This window comes from Sycon ciliatum, chromosome 2 (assembly GCF_964019385.1).
Source record: "Sycon ciliatum chromosome 2, ocSycCili1.1, whole genome shotgun sequence".
NCBI lineage: Eukaryota > Metazoa > Porifera > Calcarea > Leucosolenida > Sycettidae > Sycon > Sycon ciliatum.
The window spans coordinates 19,347,742-19,365,566 of record NC_088644.1 but is presented as its reverse complement, the minus strand read 5'-3'; the positions used below and the strand labels follow the sequence as shown (position 1 = coordinate 19,365,566).

General features: G+C 47.1%; 1 protein-coding gene across 1 annotated transcript; it reads left to right on the top strand.

The window, feature by feature from the left end:
• The first annotated feature begins 3,499 nt into the window (after positions 1–3,499).
• On the top strand, positions 3,500–14,770 carry LOC135809063 (uncharacterized). The gene is made up of 3 exons (XM_065322323.1): positions 3,500–4,864; positions 9,757–9,960; positions 12,487–14,770. Exons 1-3 carry the CDS (start codon positions 3,566–3,568, stop codon positions 14,599–14,601), a joined length of 3,618 nt encoding a protein of 1,205 aa, XP_065178395.1. The 5' UTR covers positions 3,500–3,565; the 3' UTR covers positions 14,602–14,770.
• Positions 14,771–17,825: the final 3,055 nt, after the last annotated feature.

The window sequence follows — 17,825 nt, the reverse complement described above, 5'->3', positions numbered from 1 at the left end:
GATGCTGTCTACATGCAGTCAACAAAATCAAAGTACCTCAGTATGCCCCAGAACAGGGCATGTGCATCTATAGCATGACACAACAGGGGTTCTGGCGGCACCTGTCAAACAAGCAGTAGCGACTAGTGCCAGCTACCTATTGGAGGCTAGCCGCTACAGTCTGCCACTGGAGATAATTATTATGTTCACTGTTTAGACTGAGCACAGTCAATGATGCCCAATCAATCTGCCCAATGTGTGTTCTGTTCCACCTAATTATAACGTCCCATCGCATCAACCCTACTACACGCACATGTCGTCACTCTAGCACGACTTGTGTTATTATTGTTTATTTTGATTCGCACGATAAATAGAGCACAATAAACGTTAACTTGACCGAAGGTTAAAGGCAACTGCAGATAGAGGAACACATCGAGGTACAGGTACCGGCATCAATACAGTATCAGAGAGAAACAAACAAAAATGAGACAAAAAACTCTCGTAAGCCCAAGGGGAAGTGGTTGATGAGGGATGAATGCACTCTCCACGCTCGTCTACACTGTTCGTGGAAATGCACACATACATACAATAATATACAACATAGCAATAGCATGCACAGAACCGAACAATTTCATGTTCACACATGCAAGCACAGACCTAAACATTAGTACCAAAAGCCGATACAGACAATATCCCCATACACACAGACGCACACACACACACACACACACACACACACACACACAATGTCCCATGTATGCGCCCGTGGCGAGAAAAGCACGCAAATCTAAAAATGCACTGGATGTGAACCCACAGATTTTCTCTTTAAGCACCGATAGCGGATCTGATTCTGAATGAAACACACACACAATACAATCATTGAATGCCCATCCGCAGATGATGGCAGGTCCTGAAAGAACAGGCAGTGTTCCAGTGATGGGGAACAGAACTTCGAGTGGCGAGTGAGGTATACACACACACACGTGCGTGCGCGGGCACACACCAAAGTATGAAGAAATAGAATCGACATCGTAGTATTCATTGGTTGGGAAATGGAAAGGAAAATAAAACATTGCTGTAGGTTATTGTTGTAAGGACACTGGGAGCACAACAGAAAGGTAAGCAACTTGCTTTGAAGCAAAGAAAGTTATTATTCCACGGATCTCAGAAGGAAGGAACGTTCCAGAATGCTGCACTGGCAACAGGCGGCCTGCATGTGCGCTGCCCCTGCAGTCGGTCCAGCTGCCGGCCTTGCAGTGCTGAAAAGAATGTGCAGTACAGCATGTCACATAGTATCGCAGCCTGGACAAATAGGCGCTGGGAAGTCCTAGTTATGTGCTCACCCACACCACGATGCACCAATCTTCTGAGCTACTTTGGCAACAACTTTGTCCACTTGAGACTCCCATGGGCTGAGCCAGTTGTTGAGGGCTGCATCAAGGTGGACAGCAATGACCGCTGATGGCAAGGCAATCCATGACACACAGTCACTAGGGCATCGTCAACATGGCGCTGAGGCTGGATCGATAAAATCAACCTTTAGGCTGCCGCGGGGTTGACAACGAGGCCGCTGTCTCGAAGCTAGTCAGTCAGCCTGGTCACCGCCATTGACGAACCAGCCGCCACCGCCAGCAGTGGCGGTAGGTTGTGACAAGTGTGGTGCAATATTGTCAGCAAATTCAGTACTCAGGATAAGATGAGTGACAAAGGGAACGTTGTGTTTGATAATATTGAAGTGAACAGGGATGATCACAAACCCTGCGCGTACTCTACCGTGAGTTACAAGAAAATTCCGGACTGGACGACGAGCAAACACCAACCTGCTACATCCAACCAGGCAGATACCATTACGATAGCTGCCAAACCAGGTCAATGCCGACCTACTGCATAATGTCAATGTCAAACAGATCCTGCAGGAGAAGACTGGGATGATATTGCCTATTGGCGTCCAGTGTACGGACACCAGTCACATTTCCTGCGTCTTTTGCAGCATACAGGATAGACTCATCACTGTAAAGTCCACTACTTCGTGATTTTTATTTGTAGAATACATGACAGGCGTATTCAGTGTGCCTCGCAGGACTGCGAGATGCTGCAGAAGACCAGTTTCGACCTTTCTGGACCGCCATTCACCGACGGTGGGCTACACGATGCTGGAGGAACTAGATTCCAGTGAAAACCCAAGATTCCTTTGCTCCTGGACGCTCCGACGTGTTGTGATATCTGCCAGGTGCGCAGTAACTAGTATTTTCATCGCTATAGCGAGGACGACGCCGATCGGCAAACTCTCGCTCACAGCCATCACCAGCCTCTCAAATCCATCACTTGGCATCCCCCAGAGGTATAGGAGAAAGCCAAAACAGCTCTCAACAAACAAAAGCTAAGGACGATGGAAAGAGAGCATGTCAAAAAGAAGACGAACAGTATGAAGTTCAAATGGTTTTGAACACTCGTACCACCAACTATACCACTTTCAATAAATCGTGACGCCATTTTGTTTTAACATGAATATCGCGGATTTGCACGCTCACTTCGAAGTGAGCGTGCAAATATAGGTTATTTGCACGCTCACTCGCCGGGGTGCAATATCGCACTGCAGTGCATCCACATAGTCATTGGCTGGCGGTGTACTGGGGAATATTGCACGCTCAGTAAGGCCGCTGATTGGCTCAAACCATGGAGACACTCACGTGGGGTGCGATAATACATACATATTAGATACATAATACATGAATACGCTGGCAGTCTGTTATGAATGGACTGTAGTATTCTTTTACACGACCACGCATAGACCCGGGTGCTCGAATGAGACACAGGGTACCAAAACAGAAACACCCTGAAATTGTACCTAAACTTGTTCCGATTTCGTTTAGTTTTCACAAATACCATCAACATACGGCCTGCTAACGGTATGCCAAATTTCAGCGCTGCCCGGTAAACACTTTTTGAAATACTCGCGACCCACTTTTTGCTGGGTCCTTGATTCGAGGATATGGGTCTCCTGTACGGTGCTGCCAAAGACCTGCTGAATCTGCGGCTCCACTGACCATCTTGCTCTCAAAAATGAAGTAGTAAGTTACTACTCCCTGCCCTCAACTGCCACACCAAGCGTAGACGATGGCAGACCCGTGTGCTTGAATCGGAGACGATCTGACGAGTTCGCTGTTTCTGATTCGAGCACCCAATTTTCAAATAAAAAATCCGAAGGAAATACGACAATTTTACTGCGTCTGTAGCTTGTGTTGTAGCGCACCCAGGTTCTGAATTCCTGCTGGGTGGGTCAAGCCAGACTCTCTTCCCTGTTCCATCGCCTCTCCAAAAGTATATTCTGCCATTGTTGAGATTTACAGATGAGAAATTGCACACCTGTCAAATCGTTTCTGATTCGAGCACCCGCGTCTACGCACTGCAGTTTTGTATTTTTTTGTATTTTTGGGAAAACCGATCATTTTCATTCATTTTGCCATGCATTGTGCATTTTTTATTATTTAAAATTATTATCCGGCAGTTTACCTCTTCCCTGACCGGCTAGCTATGCTATTCATTTATCTGTTCATTGTGGGTGAAGTCCAGAGAACAAAGCTCGATGCCTTTACCCAGGGAGCTTTCTACCAGCAATGTTTCAGCTCTGTCTGGGACTCTAGGGCCTAATATTGTCTCAACTACGTATGCCGCGGCACCTGACAATGACAGTCAGCGCCATGAGATTGAAATGGAGTACGCGATTTCGTCCACGTCGACAAAAAGAACAATAGCAGGCACATCAGGTGTAAGCGAACCGACAGTCGCGATGGAGACCATGAGCGGGTCGTCAAACAACCCGCGTTCGCTAGAACGCTACTCGAGGCACACCGCTAGAGGCACTAAGACCAACACTATCGTTGCTCGGGATGCGTCTCTCCAATCGATGAGGCAGGACACGCTGCAGCGTGCTGGAATACCCGACCTGACCAAGAATATGCACATTTCCAACGAGCTGCTGGGCGAGGGCTCCTTTGCTGACGTCTATTCAGGACATTGGGACGGTATACCAGTGGCTGTAAAAGTTGGAAGGAATCTAGAAAGCAGGCCAATCTACGAAAAGAGCAACTGTTGGGACGCGCTTGAGGAGGAAGTGCAGGCAATGTCCATGATTCGGCACCCATTCATTGTCCAGTATTGGGGGACAGTCATCCTTCCCAGGGCTGTGATTGCTGGCCTTCATATACAGTCAGAAGATCCGGAGACACTCTACGTGCCGGGCATTGTCATGGAAAGGTTAAAGACCACTCTGCAGCGGCGCTATGCAGTCGCACCGGCGCTGCGGCACGACGAGCAAGTTCAGATTGCGCGTCACGTTTCCTCCGCACTGAGCTTCTTGCACTGCCGGCACATATTGCATCGTAACGTGGAGCCCAGTAATATACTGCTATCCGCTGTGCCCACCGGTCAAACATGCGAATGCAGTGGTGGTAGCGGAGAGCACCACTGCCGAACTTTCTGGGCCGCGAAACTGGGCGACTTTGGAACGAGTAGTTTCATAGCGATAGGCGCGCACAGTGCCGAGATGGCGGCCAGTACTCTCGACGACGTATACACGGCGCCGGAGGTCATGTTGAGAACCGAGCGCCGTGGCGATCGCCCCCGCGCAATGTACGGCAGCCACGCCGACGTGTACGCGTTGGGTGCCAGCATGCTGGCCATGTGCGTCCGATATCGTCCGGCCGCACAGCCATCCTGGGCGGAGCGCTTCAACCGGGAACTGGAAGACCTCGGCCAGCACCCTCTGGCCCGCATCATATCTGACTGTGTGCATTATGAGCCAGATAAAAGATACACTGCCCGCCACCTGATGGAGCAACTTATTAAGCTGGAGGATGAAAGCAGCCGGCACTCTCACAGCCCAGTAAGTTCTGTCCCCACGTTTGTGTGAGCATCATGTGAACGTCATGAGATCGTCTGCGCTGTAGTTATCTAGTCGTCAGAGTACGCGCACTGGCCGATTTACGCGTCACAGTTTGTGTTCTCATTCCCAGTGTGCATCGGCTAGTACGCGCGTACTCTGTAGACCAGAAAAATGCAAGTTCTCCCTTGTCTTTGTGTGCGATGACATTCAAAAAAAGAAATTAGGCCTAAGAATGGGATGCTTGTGTAGATGGTTGATGTTATATGACCCTGCGGACGATGACGCATGGCCGTGAACGTTTCACTTACCGTTTTGAGGGTCGACCCAAGTGGCACTTTAGAACAGCAACGTCTATTTCGTCTCTGCCGTGAGATCGATGTGCAGTGTTCTGAATTCTAATGCCGCATATTGATACACGTGTGTCGTGTTCTAAATCTGGCCACGGCGTGCGAATACATTGCTGTTTTTGGCTATTTGTCAGGCGCATTTTCTCTCATTCGTGGGTGCAGTTTCGTACGAGCACGCATTGTCCAGTGACTGTGCAACGTTTGTATCAGTTGGGAAACTCGCTTCACAGTGACGCACTAGCGACTCACCACTCGCGGCGACTCACACTGTATTCACAGCGAGCATTATAGTGCGTTTGAAATGGATAGACCTCTAGACTTTTTCGAATAATTCAAATTTGGCTAGAGCTTTTTGAGAAATTTCTTCGGAATTGCTCGGGCAGCTCACGCATTTTTCTCAGATAAATTTTTAAGTGATTGGATAAAAAACGCCCAATGTTAGAAATTTGTGCACAAAGTGATCACGAATTTATGTGGTATGGATGCTGGCCTAACGCGGTAATTTAAAACCAGAGGTCTGGACTTTTGAAACGCACCATAGTGGTTTCTGCTGACTCGCCACCATGGCATGATTTGCAGAACCTCAAAAGTAAAAAAAACACAAAAAAAAGACATTGTCGCTTTTGACCAGGGGTGTGAGACCTTGATGATCTATCTTTAGAATAGCAGTAAATGGCATCAATTGTGCACTCAGAACACTTAGGTTGCTACAAACTACTGTAAGGCGAGACCAAAAAAATAGAGATTCCCGGGCCCTCCCGCACCAAAATCGAGCCAAAGCTAATTTTTTTATTTTTATATGTATTTTTTTAACAGTTCATATACATGTACAGTACTGATCATGTGAGTAGATTTGTGACGTGGAGCCACACAAACCCGGGCTTGTACGACTCCCTGATGTACAGATCAGGGTCATTGTTGGCCGAAATACAGAAAAAATGAATGGGTAAATCGCGTACCTGTTTTCTGCAAAGAAAAGTTAATAAAAATTACAGGAAAATACTGTAAAAAAAAGTTCAGCATGGCATGCATACACACATTGGAAAAAATAAAAAAAAATAAAAAATTCGCCCGCCCGCACCAATTTCACATGGGTCCTGCCCGGGAATCTCGATTTTATTTTGGTCTCGCCTAAGTCTACAAATGTTCAGCCCCTTCATATTTCTGCCTCCCAGGGCTGCAGCAAATTTTCGGCCTGTACTGCTGCTGCCTGTATACACTGTCACACTGAACCTTGCAAAACAAATTTTTGCCTGCAACCGATTTTCAGTCAAAATTAATATGATCAGTGGGAGTTAGAGACCAAATGCCTCGCACTGCTCTTGTCTCTCCGAAACTCAACACTTGCAAGCCAGACACGAAAGAAAGAAAAAATCATCAGTCACAACTCTCGAACCAGGGTACTATAATGGTCTAGCGCTAGCTTGTGACTTGTTGCATAAGAACAGTTTGGATTCTATCCGTGTACAGGTTCTCCTGACTTGTTGCATAAGAGCAGTTTGGATTCTATCCGTGTACAGGTCCTCCCTCGTTAGTAGACAATCTCAGGGCCATCGAAAAAGTTATCTTATAACGAGACTCATCTTGTAACAGGACCTGCAGCTAAAGGTGAAATAGGGACTAATTCAGGTGAAATAGGCACTAATTCAGGTGAAATAGGCACTAATTCAGGTGAAATAGGCACTACTGAAGTAATTCGTACTTACCTGGGCTACTTTAGATACAACATAAATTTTCGACGCTTCAACTCGTTATAAGATAATTAAAAATCTCCAACATAGCTCTTCCTTGGATGCAAAACATCGTCCATATACTGTATAGCAGGAAATTTTCGGACGGAAATATTTTCGGACAAAGCCAAATTTCGACCTTTCGTACGGATTATATTTTCGTACAGTGCTGCATGCTAAATACACGTGTTTGCATGCAGTACGCATATAGTGTACATAATTTCACATGAACAAATTTTAGTACGGAATTAATTTTAGTACAAAAGAGGCCGTGTACGAAATCGTACGAAAATAAATTCCGTCCGAAACTTTCCTGCTATACAGTACACTGTACATGTAGACGAATACACAGATAGAATACTTTGCGTTTTTCTGCTTTATCCTGCATGTTTTGGCCTTGATCCTGGAAGGTCAATATTATCTTATACTGAGGGTTTGGCACTCCGGGGACCTGAGCAAAGGGTCGTTATAACGAATTTGATGTACTAACGAGTTATGTTGTAACCGGACGTGTAAACAGTTGTATAGACCACGTTTCGCCAGGGGATTTCAGATTTCTATTTACTAACAGGGTGTATGTACTAACCGGATTCGTTATAACGAGGGAGGACCTGTACTGGGTTATATTAGCCATCTTTGTATCTTCTCCTATATCCCTGATGATACCCTCTTGGGTGAAAATTTGGAACCAATCGCTGTACGCGGTGTAGCAGAGAACTTTGTGTGTTGCGAGTTGGAAGTGTAGTGGATAGTATGTAGTTCTCTCTCTCTCTCTCTCTCTCTCTCTCTCTCTCTCTCTCTCTCTCTCTCTCTCTCTCTCTCTCTCTCTCTCTCTCTCTCTCTCTCTCTCTCTCTCTCTCTCTTCTCTCTCTCTCTCTCTCTCTCTCTCTCTCTCTCTCTCTCTCTCTCTCTCTCTCTCTCTCTCTCTCTCTCTCTCTCTCTCTCTCTCTCTCTCTCTCTCTCTCTCTCTCTCTCTCTCTCTCTCTCCTCTCTCTCTCTCTCTCTCTCTCTCTCTCTCTCTCTCTCTCTCTCTCTCCTTCTCTCTGTCCTCTCAACCAGTCTACCTCACCTTCTCTTGTCTTTAATCGCACTAAATCACCCCTTTTTTTAGGTTATGGTGCGCAAGCCCGCGTTAACGCCGAGACCATAGGTCGGTGTTGTGGGCTTGCCTCACCAGCACAGGCTTGCTTTGCAGCCCCTACTCTCTCTGCTGTTTTGTTGTATAATGTCTTGTCTTTTCCCCTTCTGACGGTTTGTGTACTTAGTAAAAAAAAGTGAATGAGTCGTCAACGAAACATACCGTATTTTCCGGGGTATAAGCCGCACTTTTTTCGCTAAAAATCGGACCAAAATCGCCCCTGCGGCTTATACACCGAACATGCTTGCGCGAATGAATGCTTAGCATACATGTACATCAGTATGCATGCTGACGTCATGTGACATGTCATTCGACTCAGCTTCGCGCCTGTGTTGCTATCCCGGCACTTTTACTAGTTTTAGTGCATCAGTGGCAGCCAGACTGAAGATAGTGCAGATGACATGGAGTGATCTGTAGTCGACACAGCAATACACCAACATCTCTGCAGCAACCTGTGGTGCACGAACACTTCATAATCTGATCTAACATGGTATTTAGCTCCATAACCATAATAAATTTGTAGAAAGGCCATTTGTCAATGAGTGTGAAAAATCTTGGTTTGTGGGTGCGGCTTATACTCCGAATACCAACTTTTAGTCAATATTTTGCCTAAAAAAGGGGGGTGCGGCTTATACCCCGGTGCGGCTTATACCCCGGTGCGGCTTATACCCCGGAAAATACGGTACATAGTGGTCAGGCCACAATGAATCATCAATTTTCGACTCACAGGAACTGACAGACGCGTTGCAAATACTGGACCAAGGGGCGAACCCATCGCCGTAGAATCCCGCGGATAAGCCCATGGGCCTATCTGTTTCACAAGGACATTTCGGTAGGCTTATACGCGGGCATGGGCTTATATGCCGACACCAAAAGTGTGCTATTGAAAAGTACCAAGAAAGTGAGAAGCACATTGCTGAAAACCACTGTGCAAACAAAAACAACCGATGATTGTGTTGAAATGTACAAAAACCAAAAAAAACTACATGTTCTACGTACATAATCAAGAGTCCATAATTTATGGACTCTTGGTATGACCTAGGCCCTTGGGCTTGTACGACGAAGCTTTGTGATATTCGTACTACCCTGGGCTTACGCGCGAACATGGGCTTATCCGCGGGATTCTACGGTAACCAAAAATCCTTTTGTTCTAGAATTTGTTCGTGACACCTCAACAAAACCTTTGTGAATGATGGTTTCACACATGCAGCAGAAATTATGGCCACCCACAGGAACAAATAGGGAGGTTTCGCTCTACGTAATTACGTTTGAAAATCCGTATGTCATACGCGCCGGGGAGCGAGGACAACTTTCATACGTAAATCTCTCTACGGATTTCCGTAGGAAAGCTCTTTCCTACGTTGGGTCCTCCGTAGCACTTTTTGAAATATATTTCGCATTTGGATGGGCGCATTCAGCCAACACGTTTCCAAAGCAGCATTTAGCAGTGGTGGAGAAATCACGTAGAGCGAAACCCAGCAGCTCTGATTTTTACGTATGAAAATTACTTTCAGTTCCTACGTTGTTTTCATACGTAATTCCGTAGAGCGAAACCTCCCTAATAGCGCAGTTTATGTAGAGCTTCAGATTTCGGTAGTTTCCTATTTTATTGTTCTGTTGGTGCCCCCGATTCACGCCTTGTATGTCATACCTGAATTGTGGTGTGCGCTGTTACAGCATGCCATTGCACATGGCGGGGTGTTCCGGCAGCTGGCCACTGGTGAACACGGAGCGGGAGAAACCTGGTCGGATGTCAATGAACACGTCTCCGATACGGTCGCCACCCTGGAGCAGAACGTCGAGGAGCTGCAGAGGAAGGTGCTAAGGAGAGATGGTCAACTGGAAGTGGCTGGAAAACGATTGATCAAACCTTTCCTCAAGGTACACTATTAAAAAAAAACTCTATTACTAGTTAAAATCTTGTAGGACGCATCACGCAGCTTCGTAAGTAAAATGTGGTTTGTGAGCAACACTGGCTCACACTCAATCACTGCTTTTCACCATTGCTGCTCACAAGCCACATTTTACTACTTACTAGTACAATGTAAAATGTCGAAGACGACTGTTGTAAAAAAAGTGAAGAAAACACATGAGAACGAGTTATGCAGCAACTATCCACGACTGTAACAAGATGATAAAGAGTCAGAACGTGCGATAATAGGGCACGAAACTGACAGGCTACTGAGACATTCAGCAACTCATTCTCATGTGTTTTCTTCTCTTTTTTACATTTTTTACCGGCTCAGTATCCGAGTTAAAATTGTGCACGACTGTTGAAGGGAACTTTTTATTTCATTCCCGTAGCTATGCAGAAGACGTTACTTCAGTAACGTCTGGCGCTAGCCAGGGTCCACACAGCTTTAATTTGGTATTTGTGTGTTTGTTTGTTTGTTTGTGTCACGCCTGGCGCTATTCCGTATCTGACGGCAAAAAAAGCATAGGGATGTTACGGACGCGTGCTCGGCGATGGGCACGGGGGGGGGGGGGGGGGGGGGCACGTGCACCCCGCAAAAATATTCAATCTGGGTAATTGCAATTGTAATGTATGCAAATACGCTCTAAAATTCAAGAAAGGTTGCAAACGAATTGCAGAAAATTGCCGGGGGGGGGGGGGGCTCCCCTCGGCTCCCGTGTACCCTGTTGGGGGCCCGAGCATGCCCCTGATGTTATAAATTTTTTTTCAATTCTCCTATTTTTTTCAGGCATATCCTGGGATTCGAACCCGCACTATCGCCCTACATGCATTCCCCCATACACTTCGCATTCATACCCATTCTTCCAAGTTGCTTCACGTTATGATCTTGCGTTTGAAAGCCCTATTTGAATATTGCGGGCAGCTGTATGTGGCCAGCTGTGTTTGATGGTACGGTACGGTACGGGAGACGGTGTCGTATTACCCTCGATCGTACCTGTCCCTTTCCTATCCCTACCGTACCGTACCATCAAAGACGGCTGGCCACAATGCATATTCAAATAGGGCTTTCAAATGGAAGATCACAATGTGAAGCAACTTGGAAGAATTAGTATGTATGCGAAGTGTATCGGGGATGCAGGCAGGGCGCGCGATAGTGCGGGTTCGAATCCCAGGTTATGTCTTTAAAAAAAGGAATTTTTTAAAGAATTTATAACATCCCTATTTTTTTTGTCTAGGTCATCAAGGCAAAAAAAGCATAGCGTAGTGCCCTGAGCTTCCAAGATCTCTCGTTTTATTTTATTTTTTTATGAAAGTGCACATGCCTACGTAGAATGGAAGAAAACTTACACGTGTGGTCGCCGTTTAAAGGTGATCTTCTTATCCCTGACCATTTGACTGGAGATAGCATCCCATGGTCCTAGTTGTTGCGGTCTTCTGGTCTGGGACAGGTGGTCGCCCTTGTCCAGGGTCAGTTGACTGGAAATACCATCCGTTTGTCCTAATCGTTGTGGTCCTCTGGGACAGGTGGTGGCCTTGACAAGTTTTACTGTGCCGTATTTTCCGGAGTATAAGCCGCACTTCAGACATTGCAGTACATCACCGCTGAAAAAGTCAGTGTGGCGTGTACTGCGGTGGTTAAACTAACGGCGGTAAACGGGGTGGACGTCTGTGTTTCGTGACTAAAAATCTGGGTGCGGCTTATACTGTGCGGATAATCGGCACTTCAGTGTAGTATGATTCTGAAATTCTTATAAATTGGTGATCGTGAAACATTTTTATACAAAAGTCCCAAAAAATTGTGTACATCGCTTTACGCACATGCATCGTTAAGGTAGGACCGTAGGAATAAGTTTTGATTTGATTTGATTTGCCATACCCTAGCTTTTCATACGTTGTGCATTATAATTTATAATTATACAGTAGTAGGTACACATGACCTCCTGCACTTGTGCCAGTGGTTGTGAGACTTATCCACGCACCCCCACCGTTAGGCGCTGCATCTGCCGCTAGGGTTTACCGGGTGTTAGCGGCCGTCGTGAGTTCCCTTCGGGAACGGACACGATAATTTACTTTTTTACACATGACCTCCTCAGCAGTCGACAATATTACACTGTGTGTTGGTGGCCATCAAGTTGGTCTGGTGATGACCTGACCAACTGGACCCGCTCAGGCGGGACAGGTGCAGGTGACCGTGCGCCAGGACTGACTTCACACTCACTCGTTTATGACCATTGCATGGCTGGCGGCCGAGCGATGGCAGGAGTACAGATAGCCGTGGCTGATAGAGGGACTGGGGGTACTTCATCATGTATACCCATCGCTGGCATCCGCAATGTACAATCTCTCTGGGTGGCGTATGCCAGACGCTGCCTGTTTGCGTACATTCGCTGTGTCGTGTACTAGTATACCGGACTCTAGCAGCTAGCGGTCGATTTCTGTCACGTAAGCCCAACGTCTTTGTGATGTTTTTCATTCTCCTCCCTGTTCTGTAGGCTCATGTGTCAGTCGTCGGTAAGCTGCCACCACAGGTGAGCCTGGCGTCGGGCACACCCTGCATACACCATGGTTACATCTACCGCAGCGCGCTGTGGAAGGTAGCTGACAGCAGGCAAACCGTCTTGCTCAGGGCGCCCGTAGGGAACCCGTCTCCGGCCAGCTGGGAGCGTTTTCCGCTGCCCGAGCGTGGCAGCGGCACCTGGACGAGTCGCGTTCACACGCACTCGTTTGGCGACTACCTCTACTGCATCGTCACCAGGTGTGTGGAGAGGACGAGTTCTTCGAGCATCCAAGCGAGGAAGAGTCCTCGGCCGGAGATCTGGAGCTTCAACACACAGTGTCAGTCACAAACTAGATGGCAACTTGTTATACGGTTCAGGCATGAGCGCTACAATTTCGGCTCCGCTCTCATACGGAACTGGGTTGTGGTGGCCGGTGGCCATGAGCGTGAAGGGCAACCAACACCGACTCACCAAGCGGCAAATTCCGTCGAGTGCGTTGAACTGACCTGCGGAGATGGCCAAGCCAAAGACTGGTTCTCGCTGCCTCTGCTGCCGACCACCGTGAAGCGAGGTTGCCTTGTTGAGTATGACGACAGTCTTTGCATTATCGGCTACGACCGGCCGCAACACTTCAACTGCACGCCGGTATTCGCCATTCCTATAGCGACCATTCAGACGCTCAGCGATGCACAACTGGAGCAGGTAACTACAGCTGATGTGGCAGAAGAAGCTGAAGTGACGCTCATAGCAAGCGTACAGTGCACAGACTTGCAAACACTCCGTCCACAAACGGAGCAGGCGGCAACAGCTGCAGCAGAAGGAGCTGAGTTACTCTTTTCCAGAGCATGCACGGATGGCGCAGCGTCTCAGCCAATCCCTATATCCGATGAAGAACGCAGCAGTCCGGAGTCCAGTGAAGAATCATGGAGGAGCAGCCAGGCTGTGAACGCTAGCGTACTGGACAGTCCCCGTTTAGCGCGCTGTGAAGGCTCAGCAAGTGTCGAACGCGACTTATCCACTGTGGCACACTCCGTTCAAGTGTCGATTGGGGAATCATACCGCACCGCCCACTATGTCTCCACTGAAGACCGCAGTATTCCAGTGCAATGCGCAGGCTCACCGAGCTTCAAACACGTCGCTCGACACCCCATTCCTGTGTCGGCCAGCACCAGCCACGACGTATCCACTGATGTACACCCCATGACAGTGTGTAGTGATGACTCAGCAAGCATGAACCATGACGTAACCACTGATCTACACCCCATTCCTGTGTGTAGTGACGAGTCATCCAGCATGAACCATGACGTAACCACTGATCTACACCCCGTTTATGTGTGTAGTGACGAGTCAGCCAGCATGAACCATGACGTAACCACTGATCTACACCCCATTCCTGTGTGTAGTGACGAGTCAGCCAGCATGACCCACGACGCAACCACTGATCTACACCCCGTTTATGTGTGTAGTGACGAGTCAGCCAGCATGAACCATGACGTAACCACTGATCTACACCCCATTCCTGTGTGTAGTGACGAGTCAGCCAGCATGAACCATGACGTAACCACTGATCTACACCACATTCATGTGTGTAGTGATGACTCAGCAAGCATGACTCACGACGCAACCACTGATCTACACCCCGTTCATGTGTGTAGTGACAGCTCAGCAAACACAGGCCACGCCACAACCACTGAAGAACACCCCATGACAGTGCACCTCGGAAGCTCGACCGGCACGCATCTCTGCGTGGCCGAAAACGGCCGAGACGAAGAGGAAGATGCGGAAAGACTTCCAGCTTGTCCCGGCTGGAGTGTTTCCAAGATCGAACGCGTGCCGTATCGAGCCTGCTGTCCCATGGTCATCAACGATACCCTTCTCGTAGTGGGAGGTGTATCCCTGGACGGCGAGATCGTGGGTGCCGTCATGGTGTACGATGCCGTCAACAGTGCCTGGGTGGAGGTGGCAGCACTGCAGTCGCAATGTTGCTTTGTTAACCTCCTGGCTGTCGACGACGGCATCTTGTGTTTCGGCGGATCGGTGCGGGCAGCCAACCGGGGCAGTAGGCAGCTTATCTGTAGCCACGATATTGAGCTGATTTCTTTTCGGTAGAGGCATGCATGCTGATCAGCAGAAGCTGAGACGCAACATGCTATTCCAGTGACAATGGCGAGAGCCAAAATCATGCCGACACCGTTCTATTCATCTTGACCTTCATCTTGATCAAATCAACTTTAGACTTGAGCAATACCATTTTCATGATTCTGTGGATTGGAGGGCGGGGGGGGGGGGGGGGGGGGGGGGGGGAGAGAGAGAGAGAGATCCGCGTGATACTCAAGATCATCATTCTGATGATCACCTAGCGGCATGAAAGTCAGAGTCGTTGCGAACTTTATTTCATCCTCTACTTCTTATAACTAGCTCTGGCCTTTGAGCATTGAGCACTGATTTGAACGGCCTGGAACGTTTCTGTTTGGTTCGTGATATGCACAACTGCTGGACAGATAACTCACACATATCATCTGATCCTGCTCTAGTGGATTTGTGTGTGTGTGTGTGTGTGTGTGTGTGTGTGTGTGTGTGTGTGTGTGTGTGTGTGTGTGTGTGTGTGTGTGTGTGTGTGTGTGTGTGCGTACGTGCGCGAGCATGAGTGCGTGTGTGTGCATACGTTTACTTTCGCCAGTTGTTTCATTGGGCAATGGCCGCACAAGATGCTCTGATTTCTGCTATAGCATCGCTCTCATCACTTCCAGCAACGGGCGTCTGAAGGCCTAAATGTGTGTGTGTGTGTGTGTGTGTGTGTGTGTGTGTGTGTGTGTGTGTGTGTTGAGCTTTTTCTGAACATATGGACGCGATTTCAGCAACTTTCACTTGTTTTGGCATGGTTGCGAACTTGAAGCAAAAGTTGCGGAATATTTTAGCATCTGTGGGAAAGGGCTATCTGTGTGCTAGCTCTTTCATTGCTTGAACACTCCTGGAGCGATTTTGCCGTTTGCGGCGAAGACCATTGGTGTGAAGGACCAAGACTGGCAAGAGTACATGAAAACCAGAGTGTGCAGCTTGTGGCCTTTTCGACTATGGGTGTCTGTCACGGCGGAATTCCATGATTACGTCATATTTGGTGCAGATCTGAGGCGGGAAATGGCGTAGTGCGTACAACTGAGCTGCAGTTGTGCAGAAAGAGACCTGCTTGAATCCTGCTTGTACGCACTACATCACAAATATGATGTAATCATGGTGACAGCAACCCATCCGAGCTGCACACTCTGGTTTTCAAGGTAGTACTCTTGGAAGGACCCCCGTGCTCGACCTGGGTTACCATGGTCACCGTATCGCCACGGTATTTTTACTACATTGTATGTACTCTTGGGCTTGCTAGCAGGATACTACCAGGGAGTAAGACTTAGTACAAAAGTATGTGAACGCTGAGGGCTGGTCAGCAGTGACTCTCTGCCTCTGGTATCATTCGTTTGCATACCGGTAATAGGGAGGCTTCGCTCTACGTAATTACGTATGAAAATCCGTATGTCGTACGCGCCGGGGAGCGAGGGCAACTTTCATACGTAAATCTCTCTACGGATTTCCGTAGGAAAGCTCTTTCCTACGTTGGGTCCTCCGTAGGACTTTTTGAACTATTTTTTCGCATTTTCCGCATGGCAACATTCAAGCCGCGCGAAACACAAGGTATACACACACCGTACACCACGTGCAAAATATCATGGAAAACGCGGTTTCGGTTCATGGTGCATGCGGTGGGCGCATGCAGCCAACACGTCTCCAACCACAACGCATGTTGAGCAGTCGTGGAGAAATCACGTAGAGCGAAACCCAACAGCTCTGATTTTTACGTATGAAAATTCCGTGCAGTTCATACGTTATTTTCATACGTAATTCCGTAGAGCGAAACCTCCCTATTAGAGAGGTTAAGATGCACGTTATTTCCGACGTGACGCAAAAGTTCAGCTCGCGTTGTTTGCTCGCACGTCGAAAAATCAACGCGAGTGACCGGCTGCTCACGTCGAAATTTGGAGTTTTACGCCAAGTTTGACGTGAAATTGCGCGTCACGTCGGAAATAACGTGCATCTTAACCTCTCTATTATCATTATAGCAATAAAAACTGCTTTATGGCAGTTTTCTAAAATAGTTATTGTGTTCTAGTCCATGGACCCCGTCTAAAAAGTAAGAAATTAACGAAATGTGATAGCTGAAAATTAAAATTTCACACAAAACCTCACAATAATCACAACACTTGAAATGCTGCTTTCAACTTTAACTTGTACTGCACCAACAATTGGCAACATGCATGCATAGTAAAGAGGATCACGAGGGGAAAAGGTCTTCTACATGTAGCTTTTAATTCTGTGTGTGATTATTGTGAGGTTTTGTGTGAAATTTTAATTTTCAGCTATCACATTTCGTTAATTTCTTACTTTTTAGACGGGGTCCATGGACTAGAACACAATAACTTTTTTAGAAAACTGCCATAAAGCAGTTTTTATTGCTATAATTTCTTTTGTTTTTTCTGTCACCAATCAATGGAATGCCCTATATCAATATTATGTGAATGATGGCCTTCACATCATATCAAGAGGTTTATGTACTCTTGAGCATATCAATACCGTATTATACGCATTGATGTGCAAGCCTTTTCTTGCAGAAAATGGCACTAGCATAATGCATGTTGTTCTTCTGCGGGGAAACATGTGAGTAGTGGTGGTGATACTTTTTTTATACGGAGGTCATTCTGTGCATGTTGATGTTGCAGAATTTCATGACTCTGTCATAAATTTGTCTTGCCTTTCAGATAGTTCAGATTTCCCCACCCTCGATCAGATTTATTTGAGAAATGTAGCCATGCGCCAGGTGCGTGTCGCAGATGTTTTTGTTGATTCTGTGTATATTTTGGTTTATAATCATGGGTTATCGTGATAAGGTCATCCTGCATCATATTGCACTGAAATCGTTATCCTGTTGATGTCGATACAACTTTTGGAAGTAGTTCAATGACTTCAAACTGTTAGTCCACGATTTTCTAAAACAACACAGCAAAGGAGGAACAATATACATGTATTAAAATGTAAACAAATACATTGCTGAGTCCGACACCTCGTTCCAACAACTACCCTGATCCTGAGGATAAAAGGGTCAAGGCTATGGTTGGAGGTACTGATACTGAGAGATAAACAAGGCACTCCATGATAATAAAATCTTACATATATTTTGGTGAGTATGAATGATATCCAGTCGAACCTCTTTAGGACGAACACCAAGGGACCGATGGTATTCAATTTGTGAGTTTGTCTTAATTAACCTATTTTATAACCAGTGAATACAA